This window comes from Mesoplodon mirus (genome assembly GCF_964341445.2).
Source record: "Mesoplodon mirus genome assembly, chromosome: 4".
In the NCBI taxonomy this organism is placed as follows: domain Eukaryota; kingdom Metazoa; phylum Chordata; class Mammalia; order Artiodactyla; family Ziphiidae; genus Mesoplodon; species Mesoplodon mirus.
Window position 1 is genome coordinate 10,175,951 of NC_138979.1, and position 11,263 is coordinate 10,187,213.

General features: G+C 50.9%; 1 protein-coding gene across 1 annotated transcript; it reads left to right on the top strand.

Moving 5' to 3' along the window:
* The first annotated feature begins 6,779 nt into the window (after positions 1–6,779).
* FZD8 (frizzled class receptor 8) lies at positions 6,780–10,721 on the top strand. The gene has a single exon (XM_082618265.1). The coding sequence runs from the start codon at positions 7,554–7,556 to the stop codon at positions 9,624–9,626; it is 2,073 nt and encodes a 690-aa protein (XP_082474391.1). The 5' UTR covers positions 6,780–7,553; the 3' UTR covers positions 9,627–10,721.
* Positions 10,722–11,263: the final 542 nt, after the last annotated feature.

The window sequence follows — 11,263 nt, forward strand, 5'->3', positions numbered from 1 at the left end:
GCTGAGCTGGCTTTACAGATCCAACCTTCAGAGTACAGCAGACGTGCTGCAGCTAAGTCACAAAAAAAGTTGTGCTGTTTCCACCTGGTTCTCTTAAGATGCTCACGCTGGGAAATGGCCCATCACATATGGAGTCCATCTACTGGGAAGCTGCCACCAGGTGGCGCTCCGGTTGGCAGCTTCAACCGGCAGCCACGTGAGTTGGCCAGTGTGGTCCTAACCCTGCTGAGCCTTCTGTCCTGCGGATATTTGCCTGCAACCACAGGAGAGATGCCGAGCATCTGCCTAGACAAGCTAAATCCCTGACCCTCCAAATTGTGAGCAAAATAAAATGGTTGTTTTAAGCCACCAAGTTTTGGGGTCACTGTTATGCATCAATAGTAACCAGAACAGGGATTAAATTAGGAGGTTGGGATTAACATACACACATTACTATATATAAAATAGATAAACAACAAGGACCTACTGTACAGCACAGGGAGCTTTACTCAATAATCTGTGATAACCTATATGGGAAAAGAATCTAAAAAAGAGTGGATATACGTATAACTGAATCACTTTACTGTATACCTGAAATACAATACCGTAAATCAACTATACTTCAATAAAAAATTAAATTAAATTAAAAATAAAGAAAAAAGTAGAAACCAGAACAATTGGTACTAAATAAATATTTATCGAATTTATGAATGAAAAAAAATTTCTGGAAAAAGATGAGAATAATTTCATTCTGTGGTCATAGATACATTTCCTATCACTCTGCACATTCAAAGTAAACTCTTTCAAAGCTCAATTCATGCATCAAAGTCCAGACATTGTGCTGCACCAAGCTTTTAGCTTTTAGCTCATCTAACCCTCATGACCTGTGAGGACTCTTGTATTTGTCATTCCATACTTTATGCACAAGGAAGTGAAGCTCAAAGAGGCTGTAAGTTACCTGTCCACACAGGTAGGGAATAACTGAGCTGTAATTCCCCAGGGCTGCCTGATCCAAAGTTCATCTTCTCCACTGTTGCACACACTCTTCTACAGTAACTTACTTTACCCATAACCAGCAAAAAGAAATGCTCAGATAGTTTGGCATCTCAATAAGTAAATACCACGGAGATGACCTCATGTCATGGACGACAGGCTGGATCAGCCTAGGGCAAAAATGGACATTGTTCCAAAGACAGGCAAAGCTGGCATCATCTAGAATTCTACAGCTAATGCCAATTCTGTGGCTCTCCAATGACAAACTCCCTTCCTCTTTCCTCCCTCTCAGCCCATTCAAAACCACAATTCTCAAGCAGAAGGACAGCTCTGGGGCACTGAGATTAGAGCATCCAACCAAAGGTAAGGACAATAAGTCAATCTGTGAATCAGCTACAACATATTTTGACAGCATATGCTCCTAATGGTACAGCATCTGTGTGAGAAAAAAGAGATAACAAAGATCTGGTCCTTGCTCTTTGGTCATTTTGAGCCGTATAAGGAGGAAAAACAAAATACAGAAAATAAAGAACAGCAGAAAAGAATATGTAATAAGTGCTAAGTGCTAAGTCAAGATAATTTTTTCTCAGCATAAAATTCAGATCATTATAAAAAAAGAAAACAAAAATTACTCCTAGTTAACCCAATTCAAACACAACTATAGGCAACATTTTGATGAACTTCCTTCTAGCCTTTTTTCTATTCATATATAACAATATAATTGGACTCATACCATATAGTTCTATATCCTGCTTTATTTCACTTAACGGTGTATTTTGAACACATTCTAGACTAGGATTTTTCAAACTGAACCCTACTGGATTCTGTTTTGAAAAAGCACACCAGGAGTTCATCTTAATGATGTGATATTATTTCAATAGACAGCACACTGATGTATCAATTTTTTCTTATTTTATCTTTCTAAGTTGTTACACTTACTATAAACTGTACGGTTAAAGCTATATAAGAACATGTGCTTCTAAGAGCAAGCAAGACACATACCAGAAATAAAAGGAAAATCAACTGCTGTCACCTCTTGGATAAAAATGACATCTGTTTACCTGGATCAGGTCAAAGATAAAATAGAAAGAAATGTCCTTGTTTTCTCCACCACCTCCATGCCCTCAGGGTCCGGCTAATTATCATTTGTACTACTAATGTAAATTTTATTATCGTTTCAGACCGCCATTTTAAATGGATCAGTGTTACCAGAAGTAAACTCTTGCAACAAAAATTTTTTTATATAAAGGTTCTTTCACGTCCATAAGCCCTTCAGAGATGGGATTCAACACAGTTTCTCCTATATTATTTAAGTTTGTCAATATCAGAAAAGTTACATGATATAAGACTCAAAAGAAAAAAAAAACACTAAAGTTCCAAAATTGTATTCATGTTTTTAAGGAAGTTTCCAAAAGGGAGGGGAGGGGCTTAACAAAAAGGAACTAGGGAGTTACACTACACAGTTTATACACGTTATAAATAAAACAAGTAGTAAACTGTTTGACATTTAATTCACACCACTGTACAGAGTACTTCAAAAGGAAAAAAAGACACAGATATCAAGGTTTTCTTGGATCTAGATCATACTTAATTCATAGCTCTGAACAAAATACTCTGGAACACTAGGTGTGTTGATAAATGATATTGCTTGAAAGTTCATTTCAAATAGTAACATGTGGCTGACTGCTGTGTCTGCTCAATGGCACTTCTCCCCTCTGTGGCTTGCGCCACGAGAGCCTGTCCACCATGGGCTGCCCACCAGACCCTCCCCTGCAGAGCCTTCCTTGCAGCTACGAGAGCGGTGTGACAGGTTCAGACCAGTGTGACCTAAGGGGAAGGATTTTCTTCTCTAATAGTGGGAGGTCCTGCCACTCTTCCTGCCTTGGCTGCTGTCCTGTGAAAGGTGATGATTCAGCAGTGGGAGGCCCCACGCCACCCAAGGGGAAGCCAAGAGACCAGAGCAGACCTGCAGGCCTAACATCACTGTCCCAGTGTGAACCAATGATGGAACTCCCTGCTTCTAGGTGTATTGACATGTGAGATAAGCTGTGTCCTTCTTGGCTCTGCGAGTTTTACTTAGGCAGTCTTTATTCACCTGAAAGTTCCCAAACTCACGCACAATGCATCCTATCTCATAAGAGTTTCAGCATCTGGCCAATATTTCAGTGTGAATGAGGAAAAGAAAAAAAAATCAGTGATTGATTTTTAAAACATATTTTACAATAATTATCAAATTAAATGACAGTGCAGCTGCCATTTTCCAAAATGGCAGCTGCACGTCAAGTGGGAATCTGATTCCTGGCTAGTGGCACCTGTTTGCCTCAGTCACCTCCATCCATTTACAACTTCGCCTCGTTACAGCAGACACAGAAAGGAGTACTTCCTCCTGACAAAGTCCTTTTCCTGCTGGTGGAGACAATGGAAGCTCTTTAATGGAGTTTATTATTATTATGGAAGGATATAAAAGTAATCTCACCCATTTTAATTCTAACAGAGATTGAAGCAAGACCGGTTAACCTCTACCTTTCCGTCCATCTATGGTTGGGCGACTCAAGACATAATCCTTTGAAAGATTCTAAAATAGCAAGAAACCCCAATATCACTGGATCGAGTTTAATATTCTCTAATAATATAGACTTGGATTGTTTCCCTGAAAGATGCTTTTATATAATGCCTGAGACATTTTATTAGTTACTAAAGAGTCCTCTGTTTAACCTCTGGAAGGTATCATTTTTTTGGTATATGTTAGGCTCACTCTTGGATCAAGAGTTTTAGGTTGGACTTTTAAATTAAAATCCACTGAAACATAATTTTGCCAAAGTTTCTTAAATTCACGACTTACAATATATTGACAGTCTTCTATCTCACCAGGTAGCTGATGTTTTGTAAAATCCCCTCCTCTGAGCTACATTCATGCCTTCAACTTGTTTGGGCCATTCAGTAACCAGACATCTGTTCAGAAATCCCTCTAGAAAGTTTCCTACATTATTTATGTCACTGCTAAAGCTATTTCCCCTCCCTTAAAAAACAGCTGCTTTATATACAAAAGAAAAATCATTATTTAGCCAGAATGTTGATAAATGATTCTAGTTTCTTTTCGCTGACCCATCATTGCCTTTTATACACTAATTGGCTTCCTAAGCCTCTTCTGCTCTCAAAGATTGCCAAGTAGCCATTTAATTTAATAGTAAAATTTAAATGCTATTCTTCCATTCTCTCAATTAAAAGTAAATGTTTAATGATTTTATGTAAATGGTTTTAATCTCACCCCCAATAGCTTATAACATGATTTTTGAAAGCTCTGAACTTTTTGTCTGCTTTTCTTCTGCAAGCTTACTATATTTCCCCCAAATTTCCACATTCCACATCATCAAAGCTTTCATCTTGTCTCAAAAGAAAAAAAATGTAAATGCCAATTAAAAGCCAAAATCAACTATTTTCAGCCTCAATTTTCAAATGTCAGTTGGTTTTTACCCAATTCTAGTTAATTTATATAGTGTAATCCTAAACTCCACTATTTGACACTTTCTGCTGAAGAAAATCAAAAGAAACTTTTCACCCTCTATGTTGCTCTTGGAACCAAGCCCCTCCTGTCTGTGGTCACCGTGAGGCAGAACCCAGGCTGGTCCTTAATATGGGGGGATTTGCCTTCACTACTGTGCTTACAATCCTATCTCCAGGTATGACCTCCTGTTTCTCTGCAGTTGAATGTTCTGGAGGATGGCCATCTATGAACAGGGTACCAGCAGGAGAGAGGTGACTTTCCACATTCAACAAACCATAAAGGGAATTCTGATTAGGAGGAGAAGGGAAAGAAATCCATAAAAAGACCAACTAACAGTTGAGTCTTTGCATTTTTGAAAACTCGAGATCATTTTCTGCTGAATCACTGAATCAGCTAATATTTCTGAAGCCTTAGAATTTCTGATTCCTACGGAGTTTAGTTTTTCTAAAACAAAAATGGGAAGTGTTTTGTTTTGTTTTAGTATAAAGAGGTTCTAACTAGACTTCAATTTAAAAGAAAAAAGAGAAAGACAGTGAGTGGGGTATAACCACCGCCTGGTGGATATGTCTAGAATTCTTGGTGAAAATACAGAACTTGCCAAAAATCAGGGGTGGGGGGAAGAGTCTGCCTTTCTATTTAGAATACGGTTGCTAAACTAAGCCAGAGAGAACAGTAGGAGGAAGACACAGGTTTCTGCCACGCTGTATCTGCAGAGCAGCGACTATACTATACAGATGCTGCTAGTTATTTTTGTTTCATGACGAGTTGTTTGTAAACGGATAACCACAAACTACCACCACCACCGTCCCGCACACCCCCAAAAATATGACCAGGCCTCAAACGTGCCTTTAGTTCTGCTTCTCCTTCGTCCCCACATCCTCAATAACTTTAGTTTTCTAGCTGTACTCGTTCCTGCTATGAAACCTGACAAATAGCAAAAATCTGGAAACAGAAAGAAACAGGAGGAAAAACTAAGGAGAGGTAGGAGCGAGAGGGAGAAGGGAGGGGGAAGAGGAAAAGAAAGAGAGAGAGAGAGAGAGAGACGTCTGTTGCCACCCTCCTGGCTAACTGAAATGCTTGTTCCCGAGATTACAGTAATTACAGCCCCAGCGTGAGTTCCATACAAGCGCTAAATGAAACAGCACATCAATTAAAAAATAAACACTCCATTCTAGGAGAAAGACAACCCCCTGGGACGTCCTAACAAGCGTAAATGAACCTGCCAGGCCGCCCGCCCCTCGGGCCCCTCCCCGTCTAAGGTGGCTGCGAGCTGGCGGGGGCCGCGCTCGCTGGCCGCGTCCCCAGACGCTCGGCCCCGGGCGCACCGCGGAGACGTGTCCGCGCGTCCGCGCCAGGTCCCGGCGCCGCCTCCCACGGCGGAGGAGGAGGCTCGGGCAAAAACATGTCAACTTTGCAGAGCTGTATATATGTTCCAAAAGCACGAGGTGAAGAGGGAGAATCCAGCCGCAGAGTTTCCAGTCTGTCCTATTTACAAGTTTTTCTTTCTCCCTTTCTCTTTTTCTTTCTTTCTTCTTCCTCACTGTGTCCGGATGCTTTATAGATACTTTACCTCACCTAATTAGCAGAACCCCCTTTGAGATCTGTACTGTGACCCCATTCTCCAGGTAAGGAAACTGAGGTTCCCCCACGTCCCTCAGCGGAGGCGGGAGGAGACCCCCCCCGGGCCCGCCCCCGGGCCCGCGCCCCTCGCGCGCCCGCGGCCAGGCTCCCGGGCACCTCCTCCAGGTTTGTCCCCGGTCCAGCCCCACCAGGCAGAACGAACTGCAGTCGTTCCACTCCTCCCGCACTGCTAAGCCTCCAAGACCATCGTCCTGAGAACCCCAAGAAGGGCACCCCTTCCCGGGTCCCCGCAACGTCCCCGCGCCCTCGCTGGCTCGCGGAGGGGCGGGCGGTCCCCTCGCCAGCAGGTCGCCGACGTTTGGGAGCGTAGGAAACAGGGGCTTGACTAGTTAGAAACGGGCCTCCAAAACGCGCACTGCATAAAACCTTGTCCCCAGTCCCCAAGCGCAGGCTCGGGAAAATGGAACCCCGACCTCAGCCCCACTGAGCGCCGTGGGGACGGTCGTGGCAAAGCCTCTGTCTCTGCGGTCAATCCCAAGGTTATCCAAACTCCGGCCGCAGACAGCGCTCACGGCCGCGCGGATAGCCGGGCCCGCCCCAGGAAGGCTGGGCCTGGGGAGCGCGCAGACTCCGCCCCCCGCCCGGGATTGGCGCGCCGGTCGCGGGCGGAGACCGAGTCCGCGCCGTATAAATATTCATGAGCCGGCCGGGGCGCAGCAGGGCCGGAGCGGGAAGTTGGCGAGGGGCGCTGCTCCCGCCGAGGAGGAGGCGGCGGCGGGGCGCTGGCGCGCCGCTCAGGTGTCCGCTCCGCCTTCCGGCCTGAATTTAGCTCCGTGAGTCCAGCGAGAAGGGGACCGCCGACACCTCGCCCTACTGCCGGCCCGAGCGCGACGCGGACTTCCACCGGAGGCGGGGCCCGTCATCCCGGCGGCGGACCGACGGACCGACGCCGGGGACAGAGGGCGGTGGCCTCGGCGGAGGCGGGCCCCGAACCCCGGCGGCAGCCGCGCGGCCTTAGGGGCGAGCATGAGCCCCGGGACGCCGAAAGGGGGCCGCAGGGGCTGAACCGGGCGCGGAGCGGCCTGGCCCAGCCATCTTGACTGCGCACAGCGGCCCGCCCGAGAGGAAACTTGCTGCGCCGCCGCCCTAGGTGCCCGGCAAAGTCACCGGCGCGCGCGGAGAAAGCGAGCGAGAGAGGGACGATGAGCCGGGGGCCGGCCACTGTGCCCTGCGAGGGCTGAGCCCGGCCGGAGTGAGCGGGGCAGACCCGGGGACCGGGGTGCCCTCCGGCAGCCACCCTCGTCTCCCGCAGCGCTGTGAGGACGCGTCCCGCGAAGGGACCAGGCTATCGGCAGACCTACCCCCGCTCCCGGGAGAGGCAGGAGAGAGCCCGGCAGGGCGCCCTCTCTCCCCTCCTCCGGCGCTCTTGCAGGATCTCCCAGCGCCACTCCGCGCGCCGCCCGGAGGGCGAAGGCGCGTGGCCGAGGCGCGCAGCATGGAGTGGGGTTACCTGTTGGAAGTGACCTCGTTGCTGGCAGCCTTGGCGCTACTGCAGCGCTCCAGCGGCGCTGCGGCCGCCTCGGCCAAGGAGCTGGCGTGCCAGGAGATCACCGTGCCGCTATGCAAGGGCATCGGCTACAACTACACCTATATGCCCAACCAGTTCAACCACGACACGCAGGACGAGGCGGGCCTGGAGGTGCACCAATTTTGGCCGCTGGTGGAGATCCAGTGCTCGCCCGACCTCAAGTTCTTCCTGTGCAGCATGTACACGCCCATCTGCCTGGAGGACTACAAGAAGCCCCTGCCTCCCTGCCGCTCGGTATGCGAGCGCGCCAAGGCCGGCTGCGCGCCCCTCATGCGCCAGTACGGCTTCGCCTGGCCCGACCGCATGCGCTGCGACAGGCTGCCCGAGCAGGGCAACCCTGACACGCTGTGCATGGACTACAACCGCACCGACCTCACCACGGCCGCGCCCAGCCCACCGCGGCGCCCGCCGCCGCCGCCGCCGCCCGGTGAGCAGCCGCCCTCCGGCAGCGGCCACGGCCGCCCGCCTGGGGCCCGGCCCCCGTCGCGCGGCAGGGGCGGCGGCGGGGACGCGGCTGCGCCCCCCGCGCGCGGCGGCGGCGGCAGTGGCGGCGGAGGCGGGAAGGCGCGGCCCCCTGGCGGAGGCGCGGCGCCCTGCGAGCCGGGCTGCCAGTGCCGCGCGCCCATGGTGAGCGTGTCCAGCGAGCGGCACCCTCTCTATAATCGCGTCAAGACGGGCCAGATCGCCAACTGCGCGCTGCCCTGCCACAACCCGTTCTTCAGCCAGGACGAGCGCGCCTTCACCGTCTTCTGGATAGGTCTGTGGTCGGTGCTCTGCTTCGTGTCCACCTTCGCTACCGTCTCCACCTTCCTCATTGACATGGAGCGCTTCAAGTACCCCGAGCGGCCCATCATTTTCCTCTCGGCCTGCTACCTCTTCGTGTCCGTTGGCTACCTGGTGCGCCTGGTGGCCGGCCACGAGAAGGTGGCGTGCAGCGGCGGCGCCGGGGCCGCAGGCGGGGCGGGGGGCGCCGGGGGCGCGGCGGCGGGCGCGGGGGCGGCGGGCGCGGGCGCGGGCGGCCCGGGCGGGCGCGGCGAGTACGAGGAGCTGGGTGCCGTGGAGCAGCACGTGCGCTACGAGACCACGGGCCCGGCGCTGTGCACCGTAGTCTTCCTGCTCGTCTACTTCTTCGGCATGGCCAGCTCCATCTGGTGGGTGATCCTGTCGCTCACGTGGTTCCTGGCGGCGGGCATGAAATGGGGCAATGAGGCCATCGCCGGCTACTCGCAGTACTTCCACCTGGCCGCGTGGCTCGTGCCCAGCGTCAAGTCTATCGCCGTGCTGGCGCTCAGCTCGGTGGACGGCGACCCGGTGGCGGGCATCTGCTACGTGGGCAACCAGAGCCTGGACAACCTGCGCGGCTTCGTGCTGGCGCCGCTCGTCATCTACCTCTTCATCGGCACCATGTTCCTGCTGGCCGGCTTCGTGTCGCTCTTCCGCATCCGCTCGGTCATCAAGCAGCAGGGCGGCCCCACCAAGACACACAAGCTGGAGAAGCTCATGATCCGCCTGGGCCTCTTCACCGTGCTCTACACCGTGCCCGCCGCCGTCGTGGTCGCCTGCCTCTTCTACGAGCAGCACAACCGCCCGCGCTGGGAGGCCACGCACAACTGCCCGTGCCTGCGGGACCTGCAGCCGGACCAGGCGCGCCGGCCCGACTACGCCGTCTTCATGCTCAAGTACTTCATGTGCCTGGTGGTGGGCATTACGTCGGGCGTGTGGGTCTGGTCCGGCAAGACGCTCGAGTCGTGGCGCGCGCTGTGCACCCGCTGCTGCTGGGCCAGCAAGGGCGCGGGCGCGGCCGGCGCGGGCGCGGCGGGGGGCGGCCCCGGGGGCGGGGGCCCGGGGGCCGGCGGGGGCGTGGGGCCGGGCGGCGGGGCGGGCTCCCTGTACAGCGACGTCAGCACCGGCCTGACGTGGCGGTCTGGCACGGCCAGCTCCGTGTCTTATCCAAAGCAGATGCCATTGTCCCAGGTCTGAGCGGAGGGGAGGGGGCGCCCGGGAGGGCTGGAGAGGGGGCGAGGAGACCGAGTGTTGCGGGTGGGGGGGACACTCGGAGGCAGAGGGTCCCCCCCTTCACCGTGTTGATTGCTATTAGCATGATAATGAACTCTTAATGGTATCCATTAGCTGGGACTCGCTTAGAACAAAGTACCTGGCATTGAAGGCTCCCAGACCCAGCCCTCGTTCCTCCACCGACGGGCGAGGAATTCCTCCCGCCAGGCGTTAATTTGTCTTGGCAGAGGAGCGTGAGCTCTGCTGCCGCGTTTCCAGGACCCAAGGTTTGGAGCCCTCGCTGGTTGCCATTTGCTGAGCTTGAAGCCAGACCTATAGATTTCACCTGAGGGACCTAGTTTCTGCCCTCGAGTCTCCTGCGTAAACCCTCACCCCTAACACGTCCTAGAGGAGGGATGACCGCGACCTAATGGGATTGCACGGTTTGGGTATTCTTAATGACCAGGCAGATGCCTTAAGTAAACAAACAAGAAATGTCTTAATTATACACCCCAAGTAAATACGGGTTTCTTACATTAGAGGATGTATTTATATAATTATTTGTTAAATTGTAAAAATGTGTAAAATATGTACATATCCAAAGATATACAGTCTGTACATTTTCTGTAAAAAGTTTAGAGGCCACCCCTGTAAGAACAAATATAAGTATTCTATTTTGGCAATAAAATGACTTTTGATAAATGATTTAAACATTGCCCTCTCCCCCTGCCTCTCCTAAACTGTTAAACCTTGAAAGTGCTTTTTGCTGAGGGCCCGTTGGAAACACGGACATTTGCTAGTTTCTCATTATGTATGCTGCCCTTAGGCATGGAGAAAATGACCTGTTAAACTCTAGTTCCTAAGTTGTTAGCGAAGTTGAAATATCACTATTGAACTGGAATCACGATTAAGATTTTGCACCTTTCCCGAGAAGGTGGTGTTTTTTGAATGGCAGCTCTTTTCTGATCCATGGGTAACAACACTCACCTTAGTGTATGTAAACGGAACTTTTGCAAGGCACTAATTCCACTCCGCCTTGTTATTTATCTTGTATGATATCACTAAAGGCTTCAAACTCCACGTTCGTTTCTCACGTCTGTGATTCTGAAAGCACCTGCTCTTGCGGGACTGAACACACTGCTGAAGGGTAGGGTAGAGGTTAATGTTTTAAACCATCCATCACACTTTACAGTGTTAAGTCACTCGACAATTTGGTGGTAGAGCAGGCGCTCTTTACTGGATTAAACTAACGGGTTAACATCTTAATAACCTTCCAGGCTTGTGTATATCACATGTGCTCCTTTTCCTAGAGAAAAAGCTATTGTTCCTCTGTCAAGACTAAGCTAATTGATTTGAGCAGAAGGCTGTTGAATTAGCAGAAGAATGCTTTGGCAATTGTTGAACTTTTTACCTGTCTGCCTAGTGGCTCAGCACATCATTCCTTTAAGAGGAACCAAATGAATAGGGTTAATCTGTAGGGAACTTGGTCTTTTGAGTTTGAAAAACTTTGATCTTTTCTCCTCTCCAAATGTGCTGTATAGTCTGAAGTTTCTTTCCCTGCGGCCCGGCTCCTCTTGGTGCAGACCAATTGGCCACCGCGGAGCCTTAAAGTTCTTCCATTA